This window comes from Culicoides brevitarsis, chromosome 1 (genome assembly GCF_036172545.1).
Source record: "Culicoides brevitarsis isolate CSIRO-B50_1 chromosome 1, AGI_CSIRO_Cbre_v1, whole genome shotgun sequence".
Taxonomy (NCBI): domain Eukaryota; kingdom Metazoa; phylum Arthropoda; class Insecta; order Diptera; family Ceratopogonidae; genus Culicoides; species Culicoides brevitarsis.
Genome location: NC_087085.1, coordinates 22,679,815 through 22,702,362, shown reverse-complemented (window position 1 = coordinate 22,702,362; position 22,548 = coordinate 22,679,815). Strand labels below are relative to the sequence as shown.

The 22,548-nt window shown below is 29.4% G+C and overlaps 5 protein-coding genes across 5 annotated transcripts; 3 read left to right on the top strand and 2 right to left on the bottom strand.

Annotated features, from left to right (window-relative positions):
- Positions 1-28: 28 nt before the first annotated feature.
- LOC134837467 (protein obstructor-E-like) lies at positions 29-1,929 on the top strand. Its single transcript, XM_063852844.1, has 6 exons — positions 29-38; positions 997-1,218; positions 1,282-1,383; positions 1,445-1,531; positions 1,597-1,799; positions 1,854-1,929. Exons 1-6 carry the CDS (start codon positions 29-31, stop codon positions 1,893-1,895), a joined length of 666 nt encoding a protein of 221 aa, XP_063708914.1. The 3' UTR covers positions 1,896-1,929.
- Positions 1,930-1,963: 34 nt separating this feature from the next.
- On the bottom strand, positions 1,964-4,512 carry LOC134836704 (splicing factor U2AF 50 kDa subunit). The gene is made up of 8 exons (XM_063851893.1): positions 4,413-4,512; positions 4,152-4,324; positions 4,033-4,092; positions 3,622-3,961; positions 3,475-3,557; positions 2,628-2,750; positions 2,453-2,566; positions 1,964-2,387 (listed from the first exon to the last, which is right to left on the bottom strand). Exons 1-8 carry the CDS (start codon positions 4,414-4,416, stop codon positions 2,046-2,048), a joined length of 1,239 nt encoding a protein of 412 aa, XP_063707963.1. The 5' UTR covers positions 4,417-4,512; the 3' UTR covers positions 1,964-2,045.
- Positions 4,513-4,815: 303 nt separating this feature from the next.
- On the bottom strand, positions 4,816-6,535 carry LOC134836942 (uncharacterized). Its single transcript, XM_063852230.1, has 3 exons — positions 6,377-6,535; positions 5,558-6,315; positions 4,816-5,493 (listed from the first exon to the last, which is right to left on the bottom strand). The coding sequence occupies exons 1-3, from the start codon at positions 6,478-6,480 to the stop codon at positions 4,874-4,876; spliced, it is 1,482 nt and encodes a 493-aa protein (XP_063708300.1). The 5' UTR covers positions 6,481-6,535; the 3' UTR covers positions 4,816-4,873.
- Positions 6,536-6,671: 136 nt separating this feature from the next.
- On the top strand, positions 6,672-7,860 carry LOC134836908 (26S proteasome non-ATPase regulatory subunit 8). Its single transcript, XM_063852188.1, has 4 exons — positions 6,672-7,038; positions 7,107-7,314; positions 7,378-7,548; positions 7,623-7,860. The coding sequence occupies exons 1-4, from the start codon at positions 6,764-6,766 to the stop codon at positions 7,755-7,757; spliced, it is 789 nt and encodes a 262-aa protein (XP_063708258.1). The 5' UTR covers positions 6,672-6,763; the 3' UTR covers positions 7,758-7,860.
- Positions 7,861-15,875: 8,015 nt separating this feature from the next.
- Positions 15,876-16,223, top strand: LOC134837466 (uncharacterized). The gene has a single exon (XM_063852843.1). It carries the CDS (start codon positions 15,876-15,878, stop codon positions 16,221-16,223), a length of 348 nt encoding a protein of 115 aa, XP_063708913.1.
- The last annotated feature ends 6,325 nt before the right edge of the window (positions 16,224-22,548 follow it).

Sequence of the window (22,548 nt, the reverse complement as noted above, 5' to 3'; positions counted from 1 at the left end):
AAACTATTGTTTAAATTTATAAAAGAAAATGGTATTTGGTAAGTTTACGTTTTTATTAAATTTTGGATAGAGCTAGAAAAGGCTACATAAAAAAGTTATAGCGACAAAGCATAGTTAGCTGTTGTTGTATGGTATAAGAGATGTAAAGTCATTGAACAACACTTTCAGTTGTATGTTTCTCATTGCAAACTTTCATTAAAGCTGCCTGTGTGATCATGTAATTTAACACACATAATAAGTGTCTTTAATTTGTACGTTACTTTAAACTAGTTTTTGTCTTCCATCTCACCGGCAGTTAACTTTGATACTCTGACTCTTACACATCTATTATAGTTGCATGAAATATAAATTGAATATTTTTACTCGTGTGTTATTTTTAAAGCTGAAAATGGAATATGTTTTGATATTTTTTATCTGTTTTGTGTGTGGTAAGTAATTTATTTTAACTTTGTTCCTTAAGATGTAAATAAAAGGAAAATAAATAATTTTGTCAATTCAATATATCTAAGCTGTAAGAAATTATACATTTTTGATGTAAATACATACATACTTATTATAAAGAGCATCATATGTCGATGTACCTAATATACAAACATAGTAAATGATTCTGATTTAAAACTCATCTTTGCATAAGGTTAATATACATGCAAACATGCAATAATTATATTTGCTTGTTATTATTTCGTTAATTTTCCTGTACATTTTTATTTTCATTCAAGGATTAAAAAGTTAATCTGAATGATGAGTCGAAATATACGAATTTGACAACACTAATTTTACATTTTGTAAACACTAAGCGTAGTCAAAATTATGTAATTATTGAACATTAAATACAAAAAATAATGAGGATAGCTTTTTCTCATACAAAATATTGTGTAAACAATATTGCATAACATCCAACGAATTTAAAACAAGGGCATTGATAAAATTAAGTAAGATTTAATTGCGCCAAAATGAATTGAAAGATTGATATTTTACTTTTGTATTTCCTAACAGTTTGTACAGCGCAGAACGGTAATCAAGAAGACCCATGCAAACAGAAATCCAAAGTTGTTGGTGATGTGACTTACTGCGATCGGTATTGGGAATGCGTAAATAACACTCCTGAGCTCTATGATTGCCCAAATGGATTAGTTTTTGCTGGAAAACATAGAGGCGTTACTGAAGGCTGTGACTATCCATGGCGATCGAATTATTGTGATAATAAAAAATTAGCAAGTAAATTTAATTTAATTTAATTTTTAAAAAATAACGAAAATATAAGAAATGTGATATTTTAAGATGGCCCGATATCAACAGAGCACTGTGATTGGCTATATGGGATTTTTGGACATGAGACTTCATGCACAAGATACTGGACATGCTGGAATGGCACTGCTACAGGTATTTCAAACTCCTATTATATTCTTTCAATGTAACCTACTTTATATATTTTTTTATTAAGAACAACTATGCATTGGAGGATTGTTATATGATGAGAGTGCTCATTCGTGTAATTGGCCCGAAAGCGTAGAAGGATGCCAGAAACATCGTAAGATTTTTTTGGAGGAACATTTTTAATCATTTCATTTCTTTTTTTTCTAATTAAATTTATAGCTCTTTGTAATGACGATCCAAATGGAAATGTTCCATTAGGAAAATCGTGCAACAGATATTGGCAATGTCAAGGAGGCTTTCCAAGACTTCAAAGATGTCCTGCGATGCTTGTATTTGACAAAAAGAGCTTGAGATGTGTAGTTCCACCAACAGAGGACTGTGACATACCAATTCCTTCAAACACCGACACACTGAATGGAGAAGTATAGACTTTCGCTATTACTCACTGTATGGAATGATAAAAAAGTTTATTTCAGAGTGATGATCAATCGGCGAATGCAGCAAAACATAACAATTAACAGAATTCTTAGAGAGTAATTCGAAAAATTTCGCATATTGAAATATATTAATAAATATTATATTAAATGTTTGGTTATTTATTCATTACCACAATAAATATGTGGCATACTTTTTATTAGCATATTTTTTTTAATATATGGATTCAAACATTAAAACTCACGACGATGATACTTGTCAGGATCAAAGTAAGACGTCACAACAACTCTGTCACTAAATTTCCTTCCTGTGAGAGCCTGTTGAGCTTTTTGACAGTCAATAACTGAGTTGAACTCAACAAATACCTTTCCACAACCAGGAACATCGACACCTTCAATCGGTCTAGGTATTTCAACACTTCGAACAACACCATACTTGTTACATTCTTCTTTAATGTCTTCCAAAATATCTTCGTACTCTTCTTCGTCTTTCAATTCGTCCGGTGTTACCATGTTGAGTAAACATAAGACTTCAGTAGGAGGACCAGATGTACCAACAAGCGAAAGTCCAGGGACCTAAAGTTATACATATTGTTAGATTTTCCTTAACTAAAATAACGTAGATAATAAAGCTATCTCACTTGGATTTGTACCGGTGCGGTTTGACCAACTGCTGCATTTTTGGCACCCACACTAGCTCTTTGAACAATAAGTTTTTTGTCTCCTAGTTGCATACCATTTAGACCAGCGATTGCCTGAAAAATAAAATATTTATTAAAATGATTTTGGATTACAATTTATTTAAATATTAAATACCTGATCAGTGATTGCATATTCAACATATTCCGCAAAAGCATAACCTTTGCTGAGACCGGTAGCTGCGTCTTTCACTAAATTGAAGGCTTTTAGTTGTCCAAAAGACAGTAGTAATTCTTTCACCTGTAAACAAATCATAAAATATTGCGGGAAAATGGTGTTTTAGTGTTAAATTTTTCGGTCATTTATCATTCGGAAGATTTAAGTGACGAGTCTACTTCTTCATTTGTATTTAAAAAACAAAATATTAATAAATTAAAAGCCGTTACGATGTTTTAACTGTAAAATAATTAAGGATAGAGTGTTGCGTTGAGTTCACTTTGGTAAAACAAGGAATTCAGTTGTTCAGTGTGATTGCTTAATTAATAGCACCCCTGAAAAGAATATTGACGAGAGAAAACCTGCAAATAACTTAAAGGCAAGCGCATTATGTCCTAAAGAGAAAACAATACGCTGAAAATGAAGAGTTTACTATTTTTATGTGGCACCTAAATGAACAAATGCTGAAAAAATATAGGGTACCCATTAAAATTATTATAAGCACTTGCCTTTAGAAATCCAGTATGTAAACTTTTTTTTTTGCAAATATAGATCACAGACAGCTACCAACATTCTTGTTAATATTGTAGTGAATATAAATGCGGCACTCAAATCTAAGCTATAAGATTTAAAATATTGTATCAGAACTTGAGATTTGTGTTGTTTTTTTTTTTGTTTCTAATTAAGTAGGCTTTTAGAACCGATAATTGACGTTCTTGGTAAAATACACTATTTTCTTATTAACTAAACAGTGTTTTTTGTTTTTGTTTCTTTGATGAAGAACCTTGTTTATTGCAAATAAATTTACCTGGTCTTCATTGAGATAGTTGGGTAAACCGCCGATAAATATTTTATGGGGAGAATCTGGCACGACTGTGCTGATAACACCGGCTACAAGAAAAGTATAATGAATGGTTATGTTTGAGTGAGCTAAGGTAATTTTCTAATTATTTACCTGGTACATTTAGTCCAGCAGTAGCAGAATCTGTCATTCCAGGCATTGGCTGGTAATCATGAGGTCGTCTAATTTTCAAACTTTGACCCTTGAAGTTGATTCCATCGAAAGCCATGGCTTGGGTCGTCTCATCGATCGATCGAAATTCCAAGAATGCAAAGTTTTTGTCCAAATTTATTTGACAAGCTAATACAGGATTACCAGCAGCTTGCGCTAGTCCCGATAGGTGCATTTGTTGGTTAAAAAACTCCATCATTTCTTCTTCTGTAACTCCAAATGGTATATTTCCCACATACAGACGTCGAGCTTGTCTGGTGATGGTACTGCCGACAACCGGTACCTATTAAGAGCATGATTAAAACAAAAATAAATAAATATTAAAAAAAAATTATTATAGTTTATGATACTTACAGCCGCTTGTGGAGTGTCCAAAATTTGAGTAGCTGGTATTTGTCCACTAGCCTGCATGGCCTGAGAAAATACAATAAGAAAATTTAGATCTAGAAATGAAAAAAATGGCAAAAAAAAACCTTATATTGCAGCGGGGTTATGTGCTCAAAACCTGGAGGAGGTACATCCCAGTACAATGATGGTTTTCTGCGACGAGAGCGCTGCTTTTTTGAGTTGGACCGCGATCTGCTCCTTCTCCTATCTCTGGGAGACCTAGACCTGCGTCTGTCACGAGAACGACGTCTGTGTTTGTCTGAAAAAAGAAATAAAGGTATCATTATCGGATGTATGAACGTTTTTTTACGATCGAAATAAAAATATCAGAGTTTTGAGAAGCTTACCCATGATTTGTGTTTATGTTACGTCTGTTTTTATGACTAAAATATACACTGCAAATTCGGCGTCTGAGGTGAGACTGAAATTCTGAGGTAAATGCCCTAGTGCACAATTAGAATTCCGAATTTGCACAGGGTTTTAAAAAGTACCGTTTTTCTTATGGCGCCATCCATTGATAAAATAGCTCTCCTCCCCAACCCCCTACAACTGCGGCTTCACAAACACTTCCTTCCTTTTTTGACCACTTTTATTCTCAAAGAGAGGAACGGAAAATACAGAACCATAGTATTCGACAGTAATAAAAATAATATTTTTGAAGAGTCCATAATTTGAAAATTTTCATCGAAAATTGGTCAGCAATACTACTTTATCAATTAAAGATTAAACAAATTTTTGAAAAAAAAAATATATATTTAGTTTGTTTATTTTCAATTTAATTAAAGTGCACAACTTGATCTCTTTGTAGCTACATTCCTTGATCGACGTACGAATGAGATGCATCCACTTTATCCACAATGTGCAGCAAAGTCTGAATTTCAATCAAATCATAAATGTATTGTGGTGCGCCTATGAGTTTGCATTGATTTCCATCTATGAGTATGGAGAATGATTTGTTTTGGAAAACTACTGAACGACTCACAGGTTTGCTATCAGTTCCATCCGAACGTTCAAAAGTTATATTTATTGGAGCATAATTTCCCTTTTCACCTTCCTGAATTCCACAATCTTCGATGTCTCCGGTATAAACTTCTCCTTTGTCGGAATTTTCCTTATTTACTTTTTGTAATGTAATACGGTAGCTCCACTCAGACGATGGTAATTTAATGCTTTTTATCTTGTTTCCAATTTTTATCAATGACAAACACAAAACAGAACGCGCCGGTTGCGGCTGAATTTGTGGAAAATTTAAAATAGACCACTTTTCAAATGTTGTGAACTTTTTGATTTTCGTTGGGTTAATTGGCTTTTTAACCGGACTTTCTGTTTCTTGTTTTTTCTCAAATTGCTCCTCATTGGATCCTGGTTTTACGACTTTTCTGAGAATGCGTTTAGCCAAAACCTGCCCCAATTGTTCTTTATTTTCTTCTATAATGCAAAAAAAAAAAAAAAATATTAGAAATATACAAAGTATTCTTAATGGAGAGCTTACGTGTTTTTCCCGGAATTGATTTCGTTCTAGTCACGATAGTTGGACTCGTTTTAGTAGGAATTTTTTGTGGAGAAATGACCATCATTTTTTTCTTTTGCGTTACTACTGGAGAAGGTTGTTTTTGTACGTTAGCTGCAACTGTTACTGCACTCTTTATCGCAGTTTTTGACTTTGAATCTGCTTTTTCCGCTACAGCATTAGCTCTTTGTCTTGTTGTTGGACGGACAACAGCGCTGCTAACAGATATTTCGTCCTCAATATCAAAAATTTCGTCATCCTTTGATTCGACCTTTTGTTTTTTCGCCACAGGTGGTTTACTAGCATCGCTGGATGCTGCACGTTTGTTGTCCGTTTGCTTCATTATATCATTAATATTAACAATTGTTATTTCGTCCTTGTCACCCTTCTTGATGGTCTTTGTAACAGGAGATGATGACTTTTGAACATTTTCGGATTTACCACTTCGGGTTGTGACAGCTTTAGTTTCACCAGACGAAGTTGCAGACTCTTTGTCTTCGACTGTAGAGCTTTTTGGTGAAGGTGTGTTTTTATCGCTGGGAACACTTGCTTTGGTTGTTACAACTGGAGGTGATGTCCGCTTGGGTACATTTCTAAGTGTCGATAAACGGGACATTATCGGGGTTTGTGATTTAACTGGGGGTTTTTTGGGATCTGGAGTTTTGATGTTTCGCACTACTGATTTGCTCATTTGCTCACTATCGGAGTCATCATCGTCGTCCTTTCTGTCTGGCGAGATCCTGAAATGACCCAAAATGCAATTATAAGGAATTTTTGCGGAAAAATAACATAAACTCGTACCTAATTTTTGCAACGTAGTCAACCGCATATTTTGGATTTGGCTTGGGCGTTCTTCGTGCCCTGCTCTCCGTGATTGTGGGCGTTGAGACACTTTTCTTCGACATATTTTTCTTATTTATTTATTTAAATATATTTTTTATTTAAACAGACGCCTTATGATTTGGCTTGGCTTTGTGTGAGACAAATGAAATTGATAAGGTTTGAGGCGGTTGAAAATGGAGAGAAGTTGCTTTTGCTAATTCAAAACGACTCATCACTCAGGTCACTATGTGGATTTCCGTGTCAATCTAGTCATGTGCCTCGTCAATCATTGAATTTTGCCGAGTCAGTGTTGCTTTCTTTCCTAAAACTTATTTAAACAGCTGAATACTTCAAAACATACTGAAAATGGATAACGTAACAACATTGAGCAATAACTTGTTGCAAGAATGGAAAAAAGGCAGCCCAAATTTGAAAAAGTGCGGTGACCTCTTGGAGAAAATTAAGGTTGCTTTAGTCCAAAAGAGCTTCTTGCCTGTTGGGAATGTCTCAGTTTCTGTGCAGGAATTGAAAGTTGCTAGAGATGTATTGGAGATTGGTGTAGAATACAGCATTATGGTGAAAGACGTGTTGTCCTTCGAAAGATACGTTTCGCAGTTAAAGAGTTATTACTACGATTACAAGTGAGAAATTCATGTTCCTTTGTACATGTTTGCTTATGCTCAATTGTTGTTTCTCTTTTTTTTTTAAGGAAATTAATTGGAGAGTCAACCAATAAATACAAAATTTTGGGAATGAATTTACTCTTTTTGCTTTCGCAAAATCGTGTTGCAGATTTCCACACAGAATTAGAATTACTTCCAGCAGAAATCATCCAAACAAACGTATTTATTCGATATCCCTTGGCACTGGAACAGTACATCATGGAAGGTAGATACAACAAGATTTTTGTAGCAAAGGTATTTAATCTTCAACTTAACGTCGTGTTGCTTGACTTATTTACTTGAATACTATTTACTTAGGCTAATTCACCTGCTGAAATTTACAACTTCTTTATTGATACATTGGTTGAGACAGTCAAAGAAGAAATTGCTGCTTGCTTGGAAAAATCATATGAAAAAATTAGTCTCAGTGATGCAGCGAAACGTCTCAATATGCGATCAAAAGCAGAATTGGAACATTTTGGCAAAAAGGTACTTAAAAAGTTATTTATTTGATTTTAATTTTTTTTTAATTGACAATCTTTTTTTTAATCTTATTTTGACAGAGAAACTGGGTTCTTAACTCGCAAGGATATTATGTTTTCTTGAGTGAAACCGTCAAATACAAGGAGCCTTTACCATCCATAGACCTAGCGGAACAAGCTATATTTTATGCTCGAGAATTAGAGATGATAGTTTAAATAAATTAGGCAAACATCTCTATATTCTTCCTCGTTTATATCCGAAAAATAAAAATTTCGAAGTAATAAAAAAACTGAATGATTTTATACATATATACATTTTTATTTACAGAAAAGTTTTTGTGGAACATTAAGGGTTATTTATGGTGGTATAAGTGCTTTGACTGACATCGGGATTTTTTCAAGGAATTTTATCATACATACTTAATAAACGCCGAAATTTGGAATTAGATTTTAACTGGTTATCCCAACCTGATGCTCTTAGAACAAATTCAGTTTTCATCCCAATGAGTTTCTTAGTAAATTCTAACACGATCGAAGTCACAAAAAATTTTAGAGCTATGTTCCACATGAATTTTAGTTTATGATTCTTTAGAATAGAAAAGCGATTTCGATCACATTAAACCAATTTTAGAGGCATTTCAAAACTACTAAAATAAAAAAATAACTTTTTTAAGGATAAAATATATTACTGTTCATTGAGTTTGAAAATAAAAAGCAAAATTTTAACCTTCAATTTAACGTAAACGAAGAATTTATAAACTCTTAATCGTACCTACATATCTATTTTTTATTTAGAATTTTGCAAACTTCAAATATTAGGCATTCTGCAATAGCGATTTTCCTCTCATTTTTTTTACTACATTAAAATCTTGGCCTGACAACATTGTTAAAAGCGTTACAGAAGATTATTTAGTCCGTAATAAAACTTATACAAATATGAAGAACACAACAATAAAATATATTATTATTAAATATTAGGCGTCCAAAATAAGGTAAAGTCGTGAACCCTTTTATATATATATATATATATATATTATTTTCTTAAAGAAGGTTTATATCAAATAGGTAAAGATTTAAACAAATTAACAATTTACTTGATTAGACTGAAAACATCATTACAATTTTCGTCAAAAAAATCACATTTTTGGAAAGACTAAATCGACAAAATGAAAGATAAACGACGTAAGAGGAAAAAATTAAGTAATGGAAATAAAAATCATTTATTTATAAGCTAACATTAAAATTTTGAGCTGTTCAAAGTATCTGAAAACCTAGTAGTTGCCGAAACAAAGAAACGAAATTATTAGTATTTGTATTTAATTTATTAACTTGCAAATAAGGTTGAGGCTCACGAATATAGGTATCAGCCAGAAGGGACCATGGAAATTGTATATTACCTATCATTTTTAATTATATAGTACAACTAGTTTATTCAACAGAGAAAATATAGTCTCGACAAATGTAAAAATTATATTATTCATGAAACAAGTACTCGATACCGAAATATTGGTTTTCTTAAGTCGGTTCGTTAAACAAAAAAAAACTTTCAAAAATTGCAAATTTTACTCCTTTATCCTTTGCCACGCCTTTTTAGGCGGGTTTGAAATCTTCCTTTTTCAAACAACAACATATGGAAACACATATAGTACATAGAAGCACATATGAGAACTCATATGTAATATAAGTCATATGTATATATTGTACGTTCAAAATTTCGTTCAACATATAAAAACCATTGTTTTGATTTGACAAGAAAGCGAAGCATATTTTACTGATATGATTGATTTCATTATATTACATTTCTTACTTTTTAATTAAAGAAACTAATATTAATAATTCTGAATAGTAAACGTTTAAATACTATTGACTGTTTTTGTTTATTTTGAAGTTTTTTTTTATCGAATCATTTCTTCTACTTCTTAGTTACTCTTACTATATAATTTAAAAGTAATCTTAGCTTTACTTATCACATTTTCAAAAATCATAAGAGTTTATCGTAAAAACGCTCCAAAAGATGAAACATTTGAACAAAAAATACTCTATAATAATAAAATTAAGTTTAGTTCGATTCGTGAATGCATTCTTTACATATGTAACATTGCAGGAGGTCGTGAATAATTGTTATTGTTTTATACCTCCGTTTTGTTTTTCAATAGTTAAGCTGTCTAATTTTTAGTTTGAACTTATTATTGTCGAATTAATTGTTGAATTATTTTCTTTTAAATGAGCTATCCTGTGGATTTTCTGTCCAAAATAAAACATTTTTTTTTAAAATATATTTAAATTCTTTGTATACATATGCTATTATTATAACATTAAATATAAAACTAGGATGTGTTTTCAAAATTTAATTTAATAAAAAACGACAAACAGCACAGCAGTACGTCCAACTTACTGCACTTTATTAATATTAAGATTCCAATTACAATTGTTTTCCTTATGCAATTTCATTAAAAATTACCTTTTTAACACAAAATGTCTCCTGACAGAATTACTCGTTAGTTTTTCGTTAAATATCTATAACACTCTAAATATCTGAATAATATACCTAACTCCGAGATGTCTTTGAATTAGGGAGTGCTAATCAAATCAACATTTTTCGTACACATATTTGTACGATCCTAATATTTTTACTGAATCTTACTTATATTTAGTCATCGCAATTCGATTTTTTAGTGTGCATTCTAGGTGTTCTGCTAGTTTATGACAGTTGATAAAAAAAAAACGGAAAAGATAATTTATAGTTTTTCGATATAAAATTTAAAATAAATTTGGTAACCTTTTTATACAATAGAGTTTTTTGCATAACAAAAAGCAAAAGGGTTAGATTATTCATTTACATTTAAACCCTTTAAATCAATGTAGACATTATTGCAATTTTTACGATTTTTAGTTGTTGGAATTGCATTGATAGTCAGGTAGAAAAGCGTATAAATTTGCATTTTCAAAAGGAAATGAATTATCGTTTTACGTCATAACGTTTGTCATCATACATCGATATAGCATTCGATTTGCTAATAATTTCTAATGAAATATTGAATAAATACATTCTAAGTAGATAGGCTTCTTAGAGCATTTTTCTATTTTCAACTCTATTCTCAAGTAATATATTCAGTATAGTAAATAGTTAAATTACTTAATTTCTTTAAATACAAAAAAAAATATGATAAATAAATACAAATAAACAAAAAGCTATTGAATCAACCTTCATGTTTTTTACATAATAAATTTATTTTATAGATTGTTTGAAAAAGAAATGTTTTCGAATTTAAAAAAATGTTCTTTTAAAAAAAACTTATGGTCAGCGTTTTGATTTTGTACCGTTAAAAATAACGATGTCGTAGACAAAAATCAATGAGAGTCAACTTTTAATTTTTTTTTTTCAAATAAGGCTGTTTCAAATTTTTTTCGTACTTTTTGTGCAAAGAACTTTTTTGACAAAATTCAAACAATTTTTGATCATCAATGAATATTTTAGTTGTTTTTATTGAATCTATATTGAGATTTGATAATTTAAAGTTGATATCAGAGTATTTCAAGTTAAAAATTTAAACAAAAAAATTTCATAAAAATTAGGTACTGTTAAAAAGTTTTAAAAAATAACTTTTTTGGAAAAAATTTTAGAGAAGAAAATTTGTGGAAAACTTCGTTTTTCGATAAAAAAAGACCAAAAAACGTTTTATGATATTTTTAACTTTTTTTTTAATTTTGGATTTTCGACTTCTGAAATGGGGCATGGGACAAAAAGTTCAAAAAAAAAAAATTGGAGCGGCCTAAACATAAGATTTCTAAATAGTTAATTTCAAACTCAATATAATTAATAAACTAAATCATCAAAATTTTAACATACCATTTTAGACATAGCTTCAATCTTACGAAAAAAAAAACAAAGAAATATTAAAATATTTTTATCTTTTATTAGATCTGAGCAGCTGGTTCCTATATTTGTGGTGGTATATTGAATATTTGGTCACTTAATTATTTGTCTCTAAAAAATTGATTAAGGTACACTTGCCTTCCAAAAAACTTTTTCCAAAAGTCCAAGGAGGGAATAATGTAATAATAATAATAGCTTTGAAATATTTTAACCGTCAAAACATACGAAAAATGACAAATTATAATCAAAAATTGGTTAAAATTCATAATTTTTATTATATTTTGCAATTTTTCAAAAATTAAACGAATTTTCACAGAAAAAAATTAAAAAATTTAAATTTGAAATTTGCCAAAAATCTTTAAACTTCAAAAAAATTGTTAAGAAATTTTTAAAAATTTTTTTGTTTCGAAAATTTGTCCAAATCTTAAAATAAAATATCTAAAATGTCTTTAAATCACACAATTAAATATTAAAACTCTTTTAAAATAGTAAAAAGATGGAAAAATCATTATCATTATCATTATTCACTCCTCCTTACTTTTAGAGATCCAAAATAATGTGAAATATTTTTTGAAATTGCACTTGCCTAAAGAAGAAAAATCTTAAGTAAAGCGATTTAAGAATTAAAAAGATTTTTTTATGATATATACACCTACTTATTTAGTATCAAATATTATTAAGAAATGTAATTAACATTTACCTAACTAGTTAAGCTTAATAAAATGCTTCTGCATGTGTTATTGAAAGATTTCTTTTAAGGTAGACTATGAAAAAAAATATTTTCCAATATTTGATATAAAAGGCTTTGTCAGCAAGCCAAGTTTTACCCTTGTAGCTCAAAAGAAAATATTTATAGCTTATAAATATACAAAACAAAATGGCTGACAATTCGTCACGTGATTGGATACTCTCTAACGTGTGTTTAGAATGAAACGTGGGAGGTAGATGTGTGTGGAAAAGCATGTATGGAATGTATTGTCGGTTAGATCCTGAATAATGCGTAATGTAGTTTACTCGTTGTACGTGTGAATTTAAACGAAAATATATTACCCTTACTAACAAACAGCATACTGAAAAAAAAATATATATTTTAAACAGAATAAGATACAAGCTTCATCAGATTCGATCGATTTTTCTTGATAATGTTACGCCTTAACATGTCAATTAAATATATTAAATGTTTCAAAAAATCATATGAATTCAAATGAAAATATTGTGATGTAAAAAGGAATTCTTCTTTATCTGCAAATATTTATTTATTGCGATTGACGTATAAGCCTTAATATGACCATGTTGCCATGGTGTTGCTAAGAAACTTCACTTGCGGTCACCCCCATACATTTTATTTCACTTTATATTTTAGGGTTGTTCTGCCAAAAGAGAGATCCCTTCATTTGAATAAATTTTAAGTGCAATACGCGCGAGAGGCATTTATATGAGAAGACATATATGCATTATTAAGATATACATGGAACACACGCTCTGTGTAGGTTTTTACTCATATGAAATGCTTGTAAATAATGTAGAGAAAGGAAAATATCGAATTTTCGACAAGGACGGAAAATGAAAATGTACGTTAGACAGGTTCCCCTTTTTTCCTGCGTACATATACGGGTAAAATGGTTTAAAAGCTACGCGTGACAAAGTAACCTTTTTATTAGATTATAAATATATGTTGCTTTTCAAAATGGAAAACATTTTCAAACATTTTAGATTAATGTTTTCTACTTATTCCCATACCAACTACCAATGATGCGTGTTTTTGTAGGAGTTTGGAAAGATGCGAAAACACGTATGGCAAAAGACAGCAACTTACTAAAGCAGAAAAGGATGAGGCAAATCACCCTAAAACACCCAACACTTCTATGTAACTCATATATGATGTTGGGCTCGTTTTATTCATCCAATTTTTCATTTTACTTAGATTTTTTTAAGAATGAATAATCCATAAAAATTTTATATCCCTTATTTTTTTTAAATACCATTCATTAAACTTTTCTTGTTTAATAACTTCTCTATAATTAGAAAATTTTTCATAATCGTTATATTAAAAAGAACCTAATGATTGGAAAAGCAAATTTGTTGTTCATTTTGCTTACCACTAATATCAATTATCTCATATTTGAGAGCCTTTTTAAAAACTTCTTTATTTTTTTTAAATTTAAGAACATTATATATGCACGTTTTAACAGTTCATATTAAAACAGTCACATAAATATTATAAATAAGTGTGCGATTTCATTTTTTATTAATGAAAAGAGGTAGTTTATGGTGTGTGGCAGATGTTTCTAATTTGCATGCAGGTAAATGTACTGTTAAAACTTCGTGTTTCCATGTACGTTAAAAGGGTCACTTAAAATTTAGGGTCAATTGACCAATGTTGTTGGCACACGATGACCTATAAGCTTCTGACATTATGGCTGTTGGTCAGTGATTAGTAAATGTGAAGGGAGTGATGTTTATAATATGGGATTGAGTGCATAAACATGGCATAAATCATATAGAATTTAACAAATTTAACAAACTGAACATTTTATGAGCGGAGGCTGGCATTATATTTCCATAGAAAAATTAAGACAAATAATTGCAGTTTTATTGACATAAAATATCTAACAAAAACTTAAATTAAAAAATTTATTAAGAGATGATGCTATCGAATTTTTATCACAAATAAATATTGCCTTATTGATTATGGTGATTTAAGGATTTTTTTATATTTCCAATTTTCATTCGTTTCCAACTTGGAACAAAAACATTAGTTAATCTATAATTGTTTTTGTTCCAAGTTATTTACTTTAGGAAAATTGTTGTAAATTCGTAAGTTTCTTTTTTTAAAGGATTGTACATAAGTAATAATTTTATAATATTTAATATAATACCGATTTTTCTATGTTTTATAAAATTTGTAAAAATAGATTTTTTTAAAAACACACCAAGCACACACGACTCTCAAAAAGCAACTAATTCGAAACTAACATTCAATTTCATTAGATGAAAAAACTACCTGAGATTTTTATATCAAGTCTATTATTATTTAAATTAAGTAAAAAAATTTACATATGATCTAATTCAGAAAATATCAAAATAATGTGAACCCTAGCAACTGTCCTGGTTTAACATTAAATTTAAAGGTGTGGTTCTTTTTGGCAAATTTATTTGCTTACAATAAGTTTATATGATACTAAAAATGTGACGCATTTTTCCAAAGTATGCGCAAAAGTCTTTTTAAAATAGAAACTTAAAATACACTTTTATTTGTCGTATGATGAAACTACTGACAGACATTTCTTTTGAGACACAGTTGGCAGTCAAGTACTTGAAACACTACTCTTACCATTTATTTAATGACTTTGCACTAGAGTTGAATGCCTTTCATGAAAATAAACGAACAACTGATTTTAAGTCAAGCTCTTAATATAAGTGTTGAAGATAAGAATCTAAAATTAAATTGAGGTTTGATACTATTTTTATTGTGATTAGGGTGATCTACCCGCTAAGAACTTTTCATATCAAAACTTTCTCTAAAATTTATCATTTTTTCGAATTTATATTTTTAAAAATCAGAATTTTGACATATAAGAACATTATTTTGATATTACTTCAAGCTTGAATGTTTATTGTTCTTTAAACTATTGATTAAATCGGATTATATATATATATATATTTTTTTTGAAATTATTGATTGAATTTGTTTACTAAAAAAAATAATGTACCTTATTTAGCAAAAACATTCAAAATAAACTAAAAACTACAAAAAAAACCGTAAGTTTTCAAAATAGAAAACTTTTTATTGCCCTTCTCTCAAAGATCTTTGTTCAAGTCTAAGCACTTTTGCCAGAATACAAATTCTTCGGACAGATTATTCGGATATTTTATCGATGTTTTTACGATAGCGTTCCATAAAATGAGCCTTTTTATTCACCATAAGATCTTTGATAAAATTTAAAGACATAAGTTTATGTTATTCGCGATTGACAGAGATTTGTTGAATTTTTAAGGACACAAAATTCAACTAAAGGTTTAAAACAGTAGTTTTTTCTATAGTTGATTTATTTTTATTTTTTTTTTTTTTTTGATTTATTTATCTCAAAATTTTAGTATTTTCCACAATTTTTTAATTTAAATTAATAATTTAATTAAAATAAACGGAAAATCCAACTCCTGACATATATTTGGAAGGAAAACTCGTCAAAACTTGCACAAAATTCAAATATCTCGGCTCCATTCTGTCAAATAATTGCACATGTGAAGATGATGTCAATCATAGAGTAAGTGTCGGCTGGATGAAATTTCAGGAAAATTCTTCCATTTTATGCGATCGCAAAATGCCAGTAAAACTCAAAGGAAAAATGTACAAAACAACAATTAGACCCGCACTTACTTATGGCACTGAATGTTGGACAGTTTACGAGTCATACAGAGCAAAAATGCGATCCACAGAAATGAAAATGCTCAGGATGTCAGCAGGCGTGACTCTCAAAGATAAAATAAAAAGCGAACGAGTACGTGCAAGTGTTAAAGTTGAATCCGCCATCGAAGAAAACATGAAAGAGAAACAACTACGTTGGTACGGCCACGTGAAAAGAAGAGATCCCGACCACATAATACAACAAGCAATGAATTTTGACCTGAATCCCACGAGAAGAAGAGGAAGACCGCAAAGTAGTTGGCAACGTCAATTGGAAAAGCAGCAAAGAGATCACGGCATCACAGACGAAGAAATAGAAAATCGCGCACAATACAGAAGAAGACTCCGTGGAATACATACAAACCCTGGTGAACCAGCAGCAGCGGTTCCTAACTAGGAATAATTTAATGTAATTTTAGTTTCATTATATTGAATAAAGTGTTTTGGAAGAAGAAGAACAAACCTCTAATCTAAGTATTTTGAGCGCTGAGTTAACTTTAAGAGGTAGATAAGGAAGATGACACGTAGAAAGTTTAGACCCATTCCTCGGTGCCTATGAATATATCAATTAACCATAGAAATCACTGATAATTTTTTTACTAAATAAGTCTCTTCTTAATCTATCAGCAATTTTATCACTATCTATCAGCAAAATTATTATGCTGATATTTGGTGACACTAATTGTTAGTTAAATATTTTTAAAACTTTTGATCTAAGAGAAATGCAAAATTGAAATAAACTCAAATTTATCAAAAATTAAATATTATAATAAATGTTCGAAAGTTCCTCAGATATGTTCCTTCAAAATGTGCCATACATAATGGAAATTTAAAGCTTTAAAATTATAATAGAAATTATTTGAAAATCTATTATATCCATATCAAAAGTTTATTGAAATTCTGAAAAGAAAAAACTTAAAACTTTTTAAATAAAAAATCAGAAGATCTTAACGAAAGTTGATCTAATTTTATTCAAGTTTAACTTATAGGGTATATCGTTTGATTCTATCCACATTCAAAATATATAAGAAAGATTCAGTAATATCTTGATCGATATTTAACATGTAACGAAAAAAAGCCAGATGTCAAAGTAACCTACCATGAGAATTTTTTTGCATAATTTAATATTGGTGTTATGCAATAATTTTTGCATGTCAAAAAGGGTTACTTGCATATCCGTATGTGAATCTTTTTTGTTGGTTCGTAATTTATTTTCTATTGTTAAATAAAATTTATGCAAAGTTGCATTGAAATAATTTTTTTTGTAACCCTATCCTGGGTCGCTGTGTCCCGAATGCTTACCCACGAACACAAAAAATATCATCCCTAGTTTTTTATTTAACACTAACATCTTCTATTATCAGAAAGTCTATTATTATTATAATCAAACCTAAGAATTTCTACCTGTGTTTTAAAACGAATGTTTACAACGCAGGTTAAAATGTCTTAGCTGCTTTATATTGATGAAGTTGGTGAATGCGCGTAGATCAATAAATGCATTGATTTGTATACCTAGAGAGGCATGAAAATAAATAATGCGTGAATTTTACACATGAGAAACAGAAAAGGACAAAGAAAAAAGGTCCTTCAATGTTTTGGCTTTTGCGAATTTATATTATTGCTTCCGTCATACACTTGAAAGATAACTTTTATCAATAAACATAAAATAATAAGCGATATCTTATTAGGTATTTAAAATGAAGGATCTTGAGGCAATAGGAAGGAAAATATTAGATTAGATAACCAACTATAAGCGGTCTCTTAAATCCGTAACATTTAAATAGGTCACATTTTTTTATTAACTAAAATATTTCTATTCAGAATCGCTTATTTCTTATGACAACCCTCAAATCTAAATGTGAACCTAAGAATGGTGACGTAACAAGTAGAAAAGCCTTATTCCCGGAGATTTTCGGGACTAACAAAAGAGAGAAATTTCATATTTGAAGAAAAAATTGGAAAGTTCTGCATTTTCACCATTGATGTGATGATACATCTTGTGAATTAATCTAGTTTGACATATTTTAAGGTTTTTCGACTAAAATAAAAAAATGATAATTTCATTTTATTAAGATTATTAGTACTACACTTAGTATTTATGTAATTTTTTATTGATTTGGTTTTTTATCAATTGGTGTAATATATTTAATTTATAAAATATCAGAAATAATTACCGATTTTTGCTCACAAAGATCTCAAGTGATTGAAGCCTGAAAATGAGCTTGAAATATTGAAAGCTGTAACTCGTAGCTGATAAGAATCTCCAAAGAATCACCAAGCTACAAAATTCAAAATGGTTTCACAATAAAAGGATTAGTTGTCAAATTTTCCATATATTACATATTTTGGAAAATAGCAATATGGTATGTTTTCGCTCACCCCCTTGTTTGCTCTCCCACATATATTTGCGCATATCACATGTGTATAATTTCAAGCCTTATAAATACACAAATATATTTTACCTTATATACTTTGTCACGATATGTGTGTATTTTCGTTTATGTATTCTTTATTATTCATGTTTTCACTTTGCGATTTTTCACTCTACCAATCGTTACCTAATCGCGATAGATTCAAATTCTTCTTGTGAGGTGGTAGTGGTGGTATTGATGTGATGCTGGCTTATATGTCGAGAAGACATATTTATGTCCCATTTTGCGTTTTCATATACATAAGGGTGGAAATTTTCCGAATGTGTACGATGATATTGAACATTTAGACTTATTCAACCCTCCCACTAAAATTATCCTTTTGGGTGCAAGTTTATCTTTTGTACTTTGATACACACATCTCCTTAGATATGGTATATTTAGGAAAATATATTAGACCAGACCACTGAGCTCAAACAAGAAAAATCACGTTATGTTCAATCAGGTTCAAAAATAAAGTAACGGTCCGTTCTATACGGAGAGAAATTCTATATTGTTATGTCTATCTAAAAAACTTGTATATTTGTTCAAAATATTAGAGATGAAAATAAAAAAAAATATATAATAACTTTCATCTTGAAACATTTAAAAGAAAAAACTACTCAAGCTCTGAAATATCGACACTATCTAATAAACTTATTTATGAATTCTCTATTTTTTTAAGTACAAGTTCTCCCTACATACGTACATATTGAAATATAAAGTTAAAATATTTGAAATTGTTTATATGTGAGTTGATTTCGATAAAAGGGGCTTCTTTCTTAAATTCATAAAATTTATACAAATGTGAAAATGTAAAACATTCATATATGACATTACCATTTGAGGTATAAAGAATACTGGAGCTCCTTTTATCAATTATTTTTTGAAAGATTTTGTGCTAAAACAATAATTCGGGTAAAGGGGATTGTTATTCAGTTCCCAAAAATACTTAGCATTTTGTTGCGCATGTCTTCACATCCATGTAGGTAGGCTATTATTTTAAAATTTACTTGTATTAATGAGTTTTTATAAAGATTTTTTAAAATATAAAACATATCCGCATTAGTCTACAGAAGAGAAAACGTTTTCCAAAGTACTCAGAATACATACATACATTCATAAAGAATCAACGGTCAAAGTTTAAATAGTTTACTCTGGTTAAATGTCGCCAATGACTATGCAATGAAATACTCAAATATTATGAGGAGTTCGAAAATGTATCATGAACAGATTTGAACGTGTTTTACTCACACATGTGAGGACTTTTATGAAGTACCTTCAATAAATTTCCTTCAATAAAGTACCTTTCAATATATATATAGGTATATTAGGATTTTTATCTCTAAAATACGTTATTTTTTTTTAAGGTAAAACCCCTTAGAATTTTCACTTTTCTTTGAACCGTTTTTTATGATTTTTTTTGGCTAAAATTAAGCAGTTTAGCCCGAAACACACTGGTTTTTGAGTGAAACAACTTTAAAGATGCTCGACATTCGGAATTGAATTTGCAAATTTTACTTTTAAAGTTTGAAATTTTTTTAGTTGTATCTTGTAAATTGAGTAAAAAAAATGTTTTGGATTTCCTCGCATCTTATTTTGAGGAAACTACATCACGAAGAAAAAATTGTCTTTTTTTTTCGAAAATGAGTGATATGTTTTTGAGCTGTAAAAATGGCTTTTGAACTATTTCTTCATTCTCATCTTAAATCATATTTCCTCATTCTTAATTCGAATTTGTCAAAAAATGCAGTTGTGCATTTAATTTATTAGAACTAAATAAATCCTCCATTAAATCCTGTTAGTCCTTCAAATAAAGTAGACATTAACACGAATAAAATGAAAATTTTTCTGATGACTCCTTGTAGCAGAAATATTGAGTTGGGTAAAGCTCAAAAAACATATTCATTGCTATTTCGCTCTATAAAGATTTCGCTATCGCTTTAACTACAACTTTATTTAAGAATTTTTTTTTTGTCACAAAAATTTTTTTTTGTGTCTAAAAGTTATTTTATCTTGTTCTATGATCAAAATCTATGATTTGGTAAAACTTTCGAGCTCTTATGGTTCAGAAAGTACGTTTTTTGGCAATTTTTAGGGGTTTTCAAAGGCTATCGGATAATTTAATGGGCCATAATGGAATAAAATTGGTTTTAAAATGTTGCTGAGAAAATTTCACAAAAGTCTGTCATACTTCATAACCTTCTTAGAATGATTTTAAGTCGAAAAACAAACAAAATTAATTTTAAGTCATCGAACTCGCACCTTAATCGAACTTAAATCCACTATATCTTTCATTTTTCAAATTTTTATCTACTAACAATGTTCTACATTTTTATACAAAATTTTCTCAGCAACATTTTAAAACCAATTATTTTGCATTTTGACCAATTAAATTTGTCAACAGCCTTTGAATACCTCAAAAAATAGTGAAAAAACGCACTTATTAAAGCATAACGGCTCATGAACTCGACCAAATCAAGACAAAATAGGTTTCATTTTGTCAGAAACTTTGTCCTCTTACCAACGATATATAACGCTTTGCATTTGAAATGATTTTTCCATACGATATGAGATAAAGGTACCTCGAAAATGCCCCCAAAATAGCCAAATATAGGTCCTTGCTATCTCTTTAACGGATCAATATTTTTCGCTCAAATTTTAGGTATCGTGGGGATTTTGATCATAGAACAAGATAAAATAACTTTTAGACACAAAAAAAAATTTTGTGGCAAAAAAAAAATTCTTAAATAAAGTTGTAGTTAAGAAGATATGCAGTTATACTAATATCAGGCACGTATTGTTGTGGGGGGCTGTGCCCCCCAAGAGTTTTAATTCTCTCAGAAAAACTTCTGAATTTGGAGCTCAAAACTTTTATTAGTTTTGTGTGCCTCGACAAATTTTCGGTTCCTGAGAGGTAATTTCGGATGTTAAAATTAATTGAAAATGAATTGAATTAATTAATTAAAAATCGTAAAAAAATTATATGTAGATTTTTTAAAAGTCACAATTACAATTTCTAAAAAATATAAAAAACAAAAACATTTTTTTTTCGCACTTAAATACCTAATATGCAAAACGTCAAGACAATATTTTCATAGTATAACACATTTAACAAATCCAGATATCAACCGAAGGAATTTTATTTGAAAGATGACATTCCTAATTTTTAAGAAGATTAATATGAGCAGTCAAAATCAAATTTTTTACAAGGTCTTTAGCTTTACACTAAGGCTTAAATGAAATAAAATAACCAATAAGTTAGGAGCTCCTAAAACGGAAATCACAGATATCGCATTTTTCTTATGAATCAGGTCCCTCGATAATAAGTATTTCAAAACCAAAAATTTTTGAAAATTTTGATTTTCAAACTGTTTCAATTGGAACAAATGGATATAATTTTTTAGGCACATAACAGACAAAATTTTTTTAGGTGGTACTTAAGAACATGTAAGAACATGTAAAATGTAAGAAACAAAAGTGGAAAGTAACATTTTAGCATATTTTCTAACAAAATTTAAACCCTAATTTTAAAAATCTAAAATGAGAAATTCCATCATTTTTAGCTTTTTTCAAAAATTTTTATATTTATTTATTTTTATGTATGTATCTTAAGGCTCTGAACTATATTGCTGAACATTGCTTTTGAATTTTTCCATCGATATCCAATTTCTTTGTCTTTTAAACCTACTAATAACAAACTACAGCACACAAAACCTTCTTGAACTAAAATTTTAGTTTTATTGATCTTTCAATCCAATTTTACATTTATAATTAAACAAAATAAAATTTCCAACAACAAAAAATTAAAAAAACCTAAAAATTACTTCACATCGCGAATCTTTTCACGTAGATAAAATCTACAAAAAATATCGTTAACCAGTAATTATAATGTCTTATGAGTTTTTATCCCTTTCCGGATTTTTCCACACTGGTGGACATTTTTTAAATTGATAAAACTCTTAGAGTTCCTGATATTTTTTCAAAGTTTTTTCTTCATATGTATTCTAAAGAGTCCTTAAAATGATCATCATGAAATCATATCTCAAAAACTGTTGACAGCAAAATATTTGTATAACCTCAAAGTTTACGAAAAATATAAAGTGACTTCAGATACCTCTAAAAATTTTTAATCAGGCAAATCGTTTCATATTTCTGTTATTTTAATGCCAATTTAGAAGCTCCATTTAAAAAAATTCGAAAACATTTGATTTTTATACAAAAAATCATGAAAATAGAGATTATCCACCTCTGTGGTACCTAAAGAATTTCATGAATTTATCTTCATTTTTACAGAGTTCTAATCAAAAATGT

What these genes read in the sequence shown, in the direction of transcription:
- LOC134836908 (XM_063852188.1), top strand. Translation starts at nt 6,764, where the DNA reads ATGGATAACGTAACAACATTGAGCAATAACTTGTTGCAAGAATGGAAA. An exon ending in ACAAGATTTTTGTAGCAAAG is followed by an intron (nt 7,315 to 7,377) that starts GTATTTAATCTT and finishes CTATTTACTTAG; the next exon opens with GCTAATTCACCTGCTGAAAT. An exon ending in TGGAACATTTTGGCAAAAAG is followed by an intron (nt 7,549 to 7,622) that starts GTACTTAAAAAG and finishes TTATTTTGACAG; the next exon opens with AGAAACTGGGTTCTTAACTC.
- LOC134837466 (XM_063852843.1), top strand. Translation starts at nt 15,876, where the DNA reads ATGTCAGCAGGCGTGACTCTCAAAGATAAAATAAAAAGCGAACGAGTA.
- LOC134837467 (XM_063852844.1), top strand. An exon ending in TGATAATAAAAAATTAGCAA is followed by an intron (nt 1,219 to 1,281) that starts GTAAATTTAATT and finishes TGATATTTTAAG; the next exon opens with ATGGCCCGATATCAACAGAG. An exon ending in AGAAGGATGCCAGAAACATC is followed by an intron (nt 1,532 to 1,596) that starts GTAAGATTTTTT and finishes TTAAATTTATAG; the next exon opens with CTCTTTGTAATGACGATCCA.
- LOC134836942 (XM_063852230.1), bottom strand. Translation starts at nt 6,480, where the DNA reads ATGTCGAAGAAAAGTGTCTCAACGCCCACAATCACGGAGAGCAGGGCA. An exon ending in GACTACGTTGCAAAAATTAG is followed by an intron (nt 6,316 to 6,376) that starts GTACGAGTTTAT and finishes GGGTCATTTCAG; the next exon opens with GATCTCGCCAGACAGAAAGG. An exon ending in ATCAATTCCGGGAAAAACAC is followed by an intron (nt 5,494 to 5,557) that starts GTAAGCTCTCCA and finishes TTTGCATTATAG; the next exon opens with AAGAAAATAAAGAACAATTG.
- LOC134836704 (XM_063851893.1), bottom strand. An exon ending in TGGACACTCCACAAGCGGCT is followed by an intron (nt 3,962 to 4,032) that starts GTAAGTATCATA and finishes TGCTCTTAATAG; the next exon opens with GTACCGGTTGTCGGCAGTAC. An exon ending in TGCTGGACTAAATGTACCAG is followed by an intron (nt 3,558 to 3,621) that starts GTAAATAATTAG and finishes CTTTTCTTGTAG; the next exon opens with CCGGTGTTATCAGCACAGTC.